This window comes from Asterias rubens, chromosome 4, assembly GCF_902459465.1.
Source record: "Asterias rubens chromosome 4, eAstRub1.3, whole genome shotgun sequence".
In the NCBI taxonomy this organism is placed as follows: Eukaryota; Metazoa; Echinodermata; class Asteroidea; order Forcipulatida; family Asteriidae; genus Asterias; species Asterias rubens.
In genome coordinates this window covers 21,988,406-22,000,439 of record NC_047065.1, presented here as the reverse complement: position 1 = coordinate 22,000,439, position 12,034 = coordinate 21,988,406, and the positions used below count along the sequence as shown (strand labels likewise).

General features: G+C 39.4%; 1 protein-coding gene across 1 annotated transcript; it reads left to right on the top strand.

Annotated features, from left to right (window-relative positions):
* Positions 1 to 2,124: 2,124 nt before the first annotated feature.
* Positions 2,125 to 10,911, top strand: LOC117289381 (cleavage and polyadenylation specificity factor subunit 5-like). The gene is made up of 7 exons (XM_033770480.1): positions 2,125 to 2,261; positions 3,467 to 3,667; positions 5,119 to 5,182; positions 7,182 to 7,271; positions 7,856 to 7,931; positions 9,907 to 10,021; positions 10,734 to 10,911. Exons 1-7 carry the CDS (start codon positions 2,125 to 2,127, stop codon positions 10,753 to 10,755), a joined length of 705 nt encoding a protein of 234 aa, XP_033626371.1. The 3' UTR covers positions 10,756 to 10,911.
* The last annotated feature ends 1,123 nt before the right edge of the window (positions 10,912 to 12,034 follow it).

Sequence of the window (12,034 nt, the reverse complement as noted above, 5' to 3'; positions counted from 1 at the left end):
AGCGTTTGCAAAGCGATGCGACAAGTTCAAAATATATGAACCTGGGAAATCGCTCCGGGATCTGGTAAGTTTTTGTCCTTTTTCTTCAAAAATATTTTTTTCAAAGGTGTTCTGACTTGAATGTTCATTAGACATTGATTGAGGATTAAGTTTAATTATTTTTAAAAGTGGTAAAAATGGGGCAAAATCTGGTGACTAGCTGTCGACATTATACGTGTTGAACCAGATTGTCATTAATTGACGATCAAAATAATCTCGTAACCCTCCGGCCTGGCGGCCGTTGGGAGGAGGGTTACGTTATCGCTAGTAGTACGTGCAGACATGGTTTCCCTGGAGATGACCCCCGACCCTGACAAGTTGCGTCATGCTCTATTTTTAACCGTGGGCGATACCTGACCTAAGATTTTTAACAAGAGACGTCAAGGAATCTTTGGTCAGGGAACCAGACTAATCAGGGTCGTCGTCGTCCTATGAGTCATGGCTGACCCTTTGTGACCCTGTTTATGATGCACCCCACCAAATAGGAGAAAACAGAGCCTCGGGCTCATTAATATTTTGTAGGCCCATTCTATATTACACAGATTTGAGAGCCCCCAGAAAGTGTTTCAGTGTAAAAATGTTACCCAATATTGTGACCTGGGGGTTGTTGACTTCCAGCTTGAGGTATTTTGGATGACATAGGCCCTGAAATAAATGGTCCTATTTGCTGAGAGGTGTAGGGACTCTCTTTAAGATTGATGCTCGGACGTTTTGAAAATTAGACCTGTGAAGGGGTGTTTTTACTTGGAGGGAGAATAACTCGACGGGCCCAGGGACTCCCCATATAAAATTGAGCAGAGAATAAAAGTTCAAGAGTCAATCAATCATTTTCCCTTTCAAGTTAAAAGCTGTGAGACTTTTAAGTATTTTTCGTGTATTTTTTAGTATTTAGCATTTTGCATAGTCTTGGTGCAAGACGTTTCTCGTTTCCCTTTCACGCACACCGCAGCCAATTCACCGACAGCGCCCGAGAAACGTCTTGCACCAAGACTACATTTTGCACTGTGTGCTATGGGAGATTATTTGGTGGGGTGCACCCATCAGAATCTCCAGCGGACGGAATTCCCTGAGACATCGGTCCTGATAGACTGGCCTGAGTGTCCCAGGGAAATCGGTCCGCCTGACATTTGCCCCCCCCCCCCCCGTATGGAAATTCACGTGTGCTGTTGGAGGATATTCCTAAAGCGGGCGCTATCATAGCCTAGATTGTACACAGTTCGCCGTATGGGGGGGGGGGGGGGGCACAGCTAATCTCCAAGGGGGGGGGGTGACAGTATCTTCTGCAAACACCTGCATACCGTAATAAATAATAACGTCTCCATCCACGGATAGGCCGTCATTGCCAAATTAATATGATTGAAAAAAGCTGTAGGGTTGGAAAGGATCGGCAAGTTTGTGACACGTTCGCCGCGCTCATGAGCCACTTAAGGATATAATATATTGTGCCTTTGTTTGTGTGTCTTGGGAATGACTTTGGGACCCGTAACCGGATAACTGTCCGTATGGCGCAACCACTGTTTTCAATCATTTTTACAAAAAGGGATATCTCAGTGAGGTAAATCAGATTATTTCTTATTATTACTTATTATTTCATATCGAATGAAAAAGTGATGGCGCCATATACAGAAAGTTCTCCTCATAACCACTTTGGGGGGGGGGGGGGGGGGTGGTATGCTATCGTGTTTTGAGTTCCCGCGTGTTTTTAATATTTTATTTTAAAAAGTACATGTTAAAATTTGAATGGTCGTGATGTCACGGGTTGAAAATCAAAAAAAAAGTGCGCCCTCGTATGTACTCAACCTGGCGCATTGCGTGAAGAGAAATGTAGCCTTCGATCCCTTCATAATTAGAAGACTCCCCCCCCCCTCTCCCCAACGATAGCCCGTAAAATCATGCATGGGTGTGTTGTATTTTAATGGGGATTTGTTTCCGCTCGAAATTTAATGGCGATCAGTGCCGATTGGCGATTGGTGATAGTTAGTGGCCGAGAGACTTTTAAATCCGGTTTAGGAAAATCAATGAGCGTCGTGACCAGCGCCCTCTCTAGAGGCTGCTAGTTCATTGTATCAAACTCCAGTCTTCAAAATGGCGTCAAATCAACGTGCTGGTGCTGCTGGATGGCCCAAATACAACCGAAATGACCGGCTAGATAGCAGCACAAGTTCGATCTCTGTACCCGTGAAGAATGATAACTACGTACCGAGGGAAAGAACTGCAGTTCTGTAAGTATTATTTGGTTTTTGAAGTATGAGATAGAGCGCAAAGGAGTCAGTGAAAATTGAAACCCAGTGCTAGTGTGGTGTGAGGGACTGAGAGTCTTGAGAGTGTTGAGTGGGGTATTCGTTGAGTGTATGTACTAACTACCATGTGTAGTTGAGTTGAGATCTATACGCAATGACACACTGTCACAGTTTGTGGTTGGGTACCGAGAATTGAACTGAATAAGTGCTGACTGTATGACTGAGAAGAACGTGAGGGGACGAGGGAAGCATAAATGTTTTTCTTTCCCTCATCCAACAAATCACAAGCAAAAATGGGACAATTCAATCAGGTCAGAGATTGATTGATTGAGAAGAATGAATGAGTTTGATTTTGAATGAAGACTGAGTTTTGACACAAGTCAATTGTGAGCTTTGTAAAATGGTATTAAATTTGTGTGATGAGAGGGGAGTGGTTTTAATTGAAAATCTGGAAAACTGCCATAGCCGACTGCCACTTTTTCAGTTTCACTATAATTTTTTTTTACAATTTATGTTATAATAGTTAAACTGTGTACTACTATATTATGTGTCAATATAAACCATGAGGGTAACTGACTGGGTAAATTTTGAAATGATTTTTGGGGTTGAACAAAGAATTGACTTGAGTGGGATTCAAACCAACAACCTCCGGATTAACGTGCCGGCGCTCTACCAACTGAACAAAGATATTGACAAAATAGGGGCACCGCCAACATAGGGCTAGATAGCTCAGTTGGTAGAGCGCCGGCACGTTAATTGGCACGTTGGTTGGAATCCCACTCTAGTCAATTCTTTGTTCAACCCCAAAAATCACTATATTATGTGATTACATTCATGGTGTTAGCAATGGTATGCGCTGTGTCTAGCTAGGCCTATCGATTAGAATAGAAATGTATGATGAGCACTACTCACAAAAAGACAAATGTAATAACCGTATCAAGTTTTTATGATTCATATTGCTTTGATTTATGTCATCAATATTATATATGTAAAACACAATATGCAGAAAAAATTATAAATTGGTTTGGGCAGGGCCAAGAAGTAGGCACTATTTTATTATTTAATGAGTTCAACTGTACAGTGGAAAAATAAGAATTTAAGTTATTAAACGCAAATTGTAAATGCAGAATTATTTTACTAAAAATAATTAAATTTCCGTTTCCATTTTCCTTTCAATTCCATGACAGATACCCACTGACTAACTACACATTCGGCACAAAGGAACCTCTGTATGAGAAAGATGCTTCAGTATCTGCCAGATTTCAACGCATGAGAGATGACTTCGATAAGATTGGTACCCGGCGGTCAGTAGAGGGCGTACTCATCGTTCATGAACATGGCTTGCCACATGTTCTACTCCTGCAGCTTGGTACAACGTTCTTCAAATTGTAAGTAATTCAGGGTTGAACAAAGAGAAATTTACTGAGTAGATTTGAACCAGTGACTCCTGGTTCCCTGCTGGCTGGCGCTCTTCAACGTGAGCTATCTAGTAGCACTGTGTTGGCGGTCTCCATATTCCCTGTTTGTGGTTGCCATTCAAAAACAAGTGTTAAAGGCAGTGGACGCTATTGGTAATTACTCAAAATAATTATTAGCATAAAACCTTACTTGGTAACAGTTGGTAACGAGTAACGGGGAGAGGTTGATAGTGTAAAACATTGTGAGAAACAGCTCCCTCTGAAGTGACGTATAGTTTTCGAGAAAGAAGTAATTTTCCACTATTTTGACTTTGAGACCTCAGATTTTGAATTTGAGGTCTCGAAATCAAGCATCTGAAAGCACACAACTTTATGTGACAAGGGTAGTTTTTTTCTTTCATTATTATCTCGCAACTTTGACAACCGATTGAGCTTAAACTTTCACAGGTTTGTTATTTTATGCATATGTTGAGATCGACCAAGTGAGAAGACTTGTCTTTGACAATTACCAATAGTGTCCAGTGTCTTAACAAGAATGTTACAGAATTGGGAAGAAATAAATAATTTTGTTTCTTGTTTGGAGTTTCGCTCAGTGAGCGTTTTATTCATTTTTATTTTGGCATCGATGCAATGCAAAATTTGTAATCGATTTTGCACTATTCTCTTGTGACCCAGATGGCCAATTTTGAATCGATCTCAAACTTCTACAAGTTTGTCAGTGTATTATTATTATTATTATTATTAATTTGACCTCAACAAATACAAGTACATCAAAAAGCACAGCAAAAGTTAAACGATAACACAATTGACCAATCAAAATAATAACGATTACAATAATTGTTCAAGCAAAAAGCACACAATAAATATCTTTTAAAAAACAGAACAGAACATGACAGGAGGGCAACTAGATGAGCAAAAAAAGGAATGATTTGAAGAGGTGGATTACATAAAGTGCTTCAACACTGCCAGCAACTTTTGTTCTAGGAAAACCAATTCTGTAATGTTCCTTTAAGCGAGGGATCACACCAAAGTTTACGAAACGACATGGGAATTAAGGAAGCAGCAGCTAGGTAATCACCTTAATAATAAACCACTAGGGATACTGACTTGGTAAAATTAATTTGGGTGTTGAAAAAAAACAAAACGCTTACAGCAGGATTTGAACCAACCACCTCCAGTTTAATTTACTGACGCAGAATGTTAACGGTCTCCCTATTTTGTTAAATCACTGTTTGGGGGTGCCAGGCAGAAGCCATACAACCGTTAGCTGCTGTATAGCCAGGGATCAAACCTAAGTTTATAATAAAACCTGAGAAGCGGCAGCCAGGGGATCACCCTTTAAATGCAAATAGATAATTACAAATGCTGTGAAATGAAGCCTTGTATTATATTAATTTGTATGTTTGGATTTTTCCATTCAGACCAGGAGGGGAGCTTGCCTCTGGGGAAGATGAAGTTGATGGACTAAAGAGACTTATGACAGAGGTTTGTAATTTAATTTTGTTTTCAATTTTATAAAGTATTTGCATTTTCTGACTGCACTTATTTCATGGCAAAAGACATCAATCCAACTTACTCTCTCAATTTTCATTGTTACTTTTGTCCACACATTTGTGTTGCCACTCGACAGTGAAGCCAGAAATTCCCAAATTTGTTTGGTGCTCAACGGTGATTTTAAGGAATTTCTGTAGTGTTTTGTTTTGAGGAATCTGTTGTCTCAATGAAACCATGACTAAACCTAGTGACTAGGACAACAAGCAGTCCCGTGAAAAGCTTTTGGATTTCTTTAATTCTCTTTTGATCGGCCATGGGGTAGTGGAATTAGACCCTACCACCCACTCCAATGCCACAAAACAATTTGTAAATAGTAGTAGTAGCCCATCTTGTAATTCTTATTTGTGTAAGCAAAAAGAAAATTTTCTTTAACAATTATTCCTCTAATAAAAAGGGTGATTTTGAGATGATTTTGAGATCTACTACTAGGAGGAAACTTAGAAGAGTTTCAGGCCTGTATGCTTTGTTTTTGAAAGGGCAAGGGCACCAAGGCATTTTCCCCTCAGTAAAGGGTACCCTTTAAGGAAATCTTAAATTTCTACTGTCGCATTTCATTCAAGGGCACCATGGCAATGACTAGTCCTAGAGGGCACCATGGCAATGACCAGGGGGCATAGAGGCAATATCCTTCGTTACCTCCAGTATTAGTATCCTGTCGCATTTCATTCAAGGGCACCATGGCAATGACTAGTCGTAGCAATGACCAGGGGGCATAGAGGCAATATCCTTCGTTACCTCCAGTATTAGTATCCTGTCGCATTTCATTCAAGGGCACCATGGCAATGACTAGTCCTAGCAATGACCAGGGGGCATAGAGGCAATATCCTTCGTTACCTCCAGTATTAGTATCCTGTCGCATTTCATTCAAGGGCACCATGGCAATGACTAGTCCTAGCAATGACCAGGGGGCATAGAGGCAATATCCTTCGTTACCTCCAGTATTAGTATCCTGTCGCATTTCATTCAAGGGCACCATGGCAATGACTAGTCCTAGCAATGACCAGGGGGCATAGAGGCAATATCCTTCGTTACCTCCAGTATTAGTATCCTGTCGCATTTCATTCAAGGGCACCATGGCAATGACTAGTCCTAGCAATGACCAGGGGGCATAGAGGCAATATCCTTCGTTACCTCCAGTATTAGTATCCTGTCGCATTTCATTCAAGGGCACCATGGCAATGACTAGTCCTAGCAATGACCAGGGGGCATAGAGGCAATATCCTTCGTTACCTCCAGTATTAGTATCCTGTCGCATTTCATTCAAGGGCACCATGGCAATGACTAGTCCTAGCAATGACCAGGGGGAATAGAGGCAATATCCTTCGTTACCTCCAGTATTAGTATCCTGTCGCATTTCATTCAAGGGCACCATGGCAATGACTAGTCCTAGAGGGCACCATGGCAATGACCAGGGGGCATAGAGGCAATATCCTTCGTTACCTCCAGTATTAGTATCCTGTCGCATTTCATTCAAGGGCACCATGGCAATGACTAGTCCTAGCAATGACCAGGGGGCATAGAGGCAATATCCTTTGTTACCTCCAGTATTAGTATCCTGTCGCATTTCATTCAAGGGCACCATGGCAATGACTAGTCCTAGCAATGACCAGGGGGCATAGAGGCAATATCCTTCGTTACCTCCAGTATTAGTATCCTGTCGCATTTCATTCAAGGGCACCATGGCAATGACTAGTCCTAGAGGGCACCATGGCAATGACCAGGGGGCATAGAGGCAATATCCTTCGTTACCTCCAGTATTAGTATCCTGTCGCATTTCATTCAAGGGCACCATGGCAATGACTAGTCGTAGCAATGACCAGGGGGCATAGAGGCAATATCCTTCGTTACCTCCAGTTTTAGTATCAGGCCTGGAGATCAAAACAGTTTCTCATTGTCTTACGCTTTTCATGTGCTTTTCGCTTTCTTACAGATTTTAGGAAGACAAGATGGTATTCAGCAGGACTGGATGGTTGAAGATGTGATTGCCAACTGGTACCGTCCAAACTTTGAACCTCCCCAGGTTAGTAAAAACACTGCTGACTCTCACATCCTTTGAAAGTGCAGTTTATGTCCTGATGTGTCGACCTTAGCAGAGTATTTTTCAAAGGCTAAATGTGCATATTCGCCAGGCTAGTTCTTTGCACTGTTTTAAGCCTTGGTGAAAAACTCATTTGTTTGAATTGAAGCTGCTTATTTGTAATCTGCTTTATTTGTAATTGTGTCTTTCACTCATTGTATGTTTTAATGTTCTCTTTATGAATGTGTTTAGAGGCATTTGCATTAGGCCGGGCAGCGCTTTACAAATGTCTTTATTATTATCAAACAATAATATCAATAGTTACAAAATTATATAGTCTTATGTAGCGAACATATCTACTGATAAGGCCCTTGAACAAGCAGAAACCTTCTAAGATATAATATTTTTTAGATATTATAATTTATTAAAAGCAATTCGATCCTTTTGAGAGGCGTTATAATGTTTAGTAGTAACAGTAAAAATAAGACAGTTTTTTTTTTAATTTGTTGAAATTCCTAGACCAAGGGTGAATCGGTAACTATCAAAATAAATTGCTGGTTATTTTGTTTAATTTTTGTTTTTCACAGTATCCATATATCCCTGCACACATCACCAAACCAAAGGAACATAAAAGACTCTATTTTGTACAGCTTCAAGAAAAAGGTAAATATGTCACTCTTCATGATGACTTGTTGTTGTTTGAAGATATTGATTATTCCTTGAGGTTAAAGGAACACGTTGCCTTGGATCGGTCGAGTTGGTCTTTGAAAAGCGTTTGTAACTGTTTTTTATAAAAATGCATATGGGTAGAAAGATGCTGTAAAAGTCGAATACAATGATCCACACAAACATGCCTCTAATTTGCACGGTTTTCCTTTTACCTCGTCGACTAACATGGTCGGCCATTTATGGGAGTCCAATTTTTGACTCCCATAAATGGCCGAGCGTGTTACTTCGCGCAGTAAAAGGAAAACCGTGCAATTTAGAGGCATGTTTGTGTGGATCATTGTATTCTACTTTTACAGCATCTTTCTACCCATATGTATTTTATAAAAAACAGTTACAAACGCTTTTTGTATACCAAGTCGTCCGATCCAAGGCAACGTGTTGCTTTAAATTGTTTGTTCATTTATTTGTTTCCGTTATTTACCCGGGTGAGCCAACTTGGTATAAGAAACTGGTTTCCAGTTAGGCCCTGCATGTTAAAGTGTTGAGTAATTTCTGCGGAGAAGAAGTGGGTGGGGGGGGGCCTCTGAATTAAGAATTTATACATCAAAGGCACCGCACACTGTTGGTAATGTCTCAAAATAATTGTAAGCGTAAACCTTTACTTGGTAACGAGCAATGAAGAGCCGTTGATACATTTAATATAAAACATTGTGAGAAATGGAGTTTGAGGTCCCAAAATCAAGCATCTGAAAACACACAACTTCGTGTGACAAGGGTGTTTTTTCTTCTTCCATTATTATCTGGCAACATCGACGACCAATTGAATTCAAATTTTCACAGGTTTGTTTTTGTGCATAATGTTGAGATACACCAAGTGAGAAGAGAAGACTGGTCTTTGACAATTACCAAAGGTGTCCAGTGTCTTTACATCTTTTGGGTAAAAAAATGACCTCTTTCTCTAAAATTACATTACTTCAAAAGAGTTACAATCTAAGGGTCTTGTCACACAAGGCAATTTTGATTGGCAACTTGGAGGCAACCATCTTACTGCGTATTACAGGGCCACTTTGGCAGCACAAGAGTATCTTTTTAAGCAATGTCTTGTGATCTCCTTGAAAATAAATGTGAACATTCAAATGTAAGATGCCTTTTTCTTCTTTGAGATTGCCTGGAACTGGATGCCTGTAAATTGCCTCCTGTGTTATTGCTCTTACAGTGTTTGATAATATCAGCAGTTTTCCAGTGCTCTTGACCAAATTAGTTTTTAAGTTTAAAAAAAATAGTAATTACCAAAGGCATACCCCACCTTTAAAGCCAGTGGACATTATTGGTAATTGTCAAAGACCAGTCTTCTCACTTGCTGTATCTCAACATATGCATAAAATAACAAACCTGTGAAAATTTGAGCCCGATTGGTCCTCGGAGTTGCGAGATAACTACGAAAGAAAAAAACACCCTTGTCACACGAAGTTGTGTGCTGTCAGATGCTTGATTTCGAGACCTCATATTCTATACTTGAGGTCTCGAAATCAAATTCGTGGAAAATGACTTCCTTCTCGAAAACTACTCCACTTCAGAAGGAGCCGTTTCTACCAACCTCTCCCCATTACTCGTTACAAAGTAAGGTTTTATGCTAATAATTATTTTGAGTGATTACCAATAGTGTCCACTGCCTTTACCAAGTGTTACCTCATTTATGAGAGTTATGGTTTATTATGCATCTTAACAGCACACAAAGTAGTGCAACAAAGATTTTTCTTCTTTCATTATTCTCTTGCAAATTCGATGAGCAATTATTGAGCCAACATTTTTACAGGTTTGTTATTTTATGCATATGTTGGGATACACCAGGAATACTGTTCTTTGGCAATTAATTTACCAAAGGTGTCCAGTGCCGTTGATGAGTGTTACCTTGTTAATGGGACAGTAAGCATTTTCCTCTCATTATTTGTTTTATTTTCATGATCAGCCCTGTTTGCCGTTCCAAGAAATTACAAGCTGGTAGCTGCCCCATTGTTTGAACTCTACGATAATGCACCAGGCTATGGACCGATCATATCCAGTTTACCGCAGTTATTAAGCAGGTAGGTCAAACTGATTTTACAGTAAATTGGAATTATTTGAGGTTCAAGTTATTCCCCAGTCACAAATAGCTTGTGGTGGGTTTGGGAGTAGTTTGCGACTGCTTTCTAGACTATTTTAGCCGGGAACCGACATGACTCCTTGTGGCTGCTGGGTCATTTTAGGGAATTTGGCGGCATCGAGTTACTTTTAATTTAAATATAAAACCTGTTGCGGCATTTCGCATCTTAAAACTGATCGCCAATAGATATGGTGATGCCTGGCTAGTGTACTGCAGGGCATTGCACACATTAGGTGGACACCATGAAGGACATAAGATGAGTGTCTGGACATCGACTAATAAACTGGCCGAGAATTCGACCCGATTTTCGTCATGGCAGCATGCAGAACACTTGTAATTGTGACTTTGACGCCTTATTGCACGATATTTCGCCAACCTTAACACGCCCGTTGGTGCCTAGAAAGCGCAAATGCTGCCTGGCCTATGCTTTAATTGTGACTTGGTTATAAGAATACTGCTAGAGGTTGTAAAGATAATTAAAAATAAACAAAGGAGTTGTGAAGTGAGGTTTATTTGAATGATGTTTCACCACTTTCTATAAATACTTTCTGGGTAGACTCATATGATAAAACCTTTAACCTGTAATTTGATGAGAATATCACTGAACAAAAGTTACTGAATGTTGAGCCTTTTTTCTTTCTTGTCTTTATTAGATTTAACTTCAACTACCACTGAGAACACAGCAGAAGAAAGCTTTGACCGTGGCAGAATCTAGAACTGTTCATTAGAAATACAATGGGAGCTTGCAGCTCAAGACTCAGCCGTCGATTTCACAAAACTCTTCCTAACTTAAGACTATTCTTAGGACTTAGGACGAGTCCCAAGCCTGCACTGTAGCATGCGGACCTTAAGATTAATCCTAAGTTAAGACAAGTTACTTGTCCTAACTCGAGATAGGACTAGTCCTAACTTTTTGTGAAATTGACCCCTGGACACTATTGGTAATTGTCACAGACAAGTCTTCTCACTTGGTGTATCTCAACATATGCATAAAATAACAAACCTGTGAAAATTTGAGCTTAATTGGTCATCAAAGTTGCGAGATAATAATGAAAGAAAAAACACCCTTGTCACACGAAGTTGTGTGCTTTTAGATGCTTGATTTCGAGATCTTAAATTCTAAACTTGAGGTCTCGAATTCAAATTCGTGGAAAATTACATCTTTCTCAAAAACTACTCCACTTCAGAGGGAGCCGTTTCTCACAATGTTTTATACTATCAACCTCTCCCCATTACTCGTCACCAAGAAAGGTTTTATGCTAATAATGTTTTGAGTAATTACCAATAGTGTCCACTGCCTTTAAAGCACTCACCTCACTAAATCATTTTCTTTTTTTACATTGACAATTTAGAAAAAGGGAGAAATTAAATAAGTTTTTGAGAAGTTATCATTGAAACAAAATACCTGGTTGCCTTTTGAGAAGTTATCATTGAAACAAAATACTTGGTTAACTTTTGAGAAATTATTAATTAAAACAAAATACTGGTTACTTTTTGAGAAGTTCTTAATTGAAACAAAATACCTTGCTACTTTTTGAGAAGTTATCATTGAAACAAAATACCTGGTTACTTTTTGAGAAGTTATCATTGAAACAAAATACCTGGTTACTATTTGAGAAGTTATCACTGAAACCAAACACCTGGTTACTTTTTGAGAAGTTATCATTGAAACAAAATACCTGGTTACTTTGTGAGAAGTTATCATTGAACAAAATACCTGGTTACTTTTTGAGAAGTTAGCATTGAAACAAAGTACCCGGCTACTTTTTTAGAAATTACCATTGAAAAAGAAGAAGATTTTATGGACTTGTTACATTAAACAATTTGAAAGGAGATTCGCGTCAAAGCTTTGCAGCAAGAAGTGTTTTTTTATATTAATGCGGTAGAATGTAGTATTCGTTTTGTTTTGTATGATATTAATTATTGTAGATTTCTAGTCTGTAGTAGTGCAATG

Coding starts and splice junctions, on each gene's coding strand:
- LOC117289381 (XM_033770480.1), top strand. CDS start 2,125: ATGGCGTCAAATCAACGTGCTGGTGCTGCTGGATGGCCCAAATACAAC. Junction 5,183..7,181: donor TAAAGAGACTTATGACAGAG/GTTTGTAATTTA, acceptor GCTTTCTTACAG/ATTTTAGGAAGACAAGATGG. Junction 10,022..10,733: donor TTACCGCAGTTATTAAGCAG/GTAGGTCAAACT, acceptor TGTCTTTATTAG/ATTTAACTTCAACTACCACT.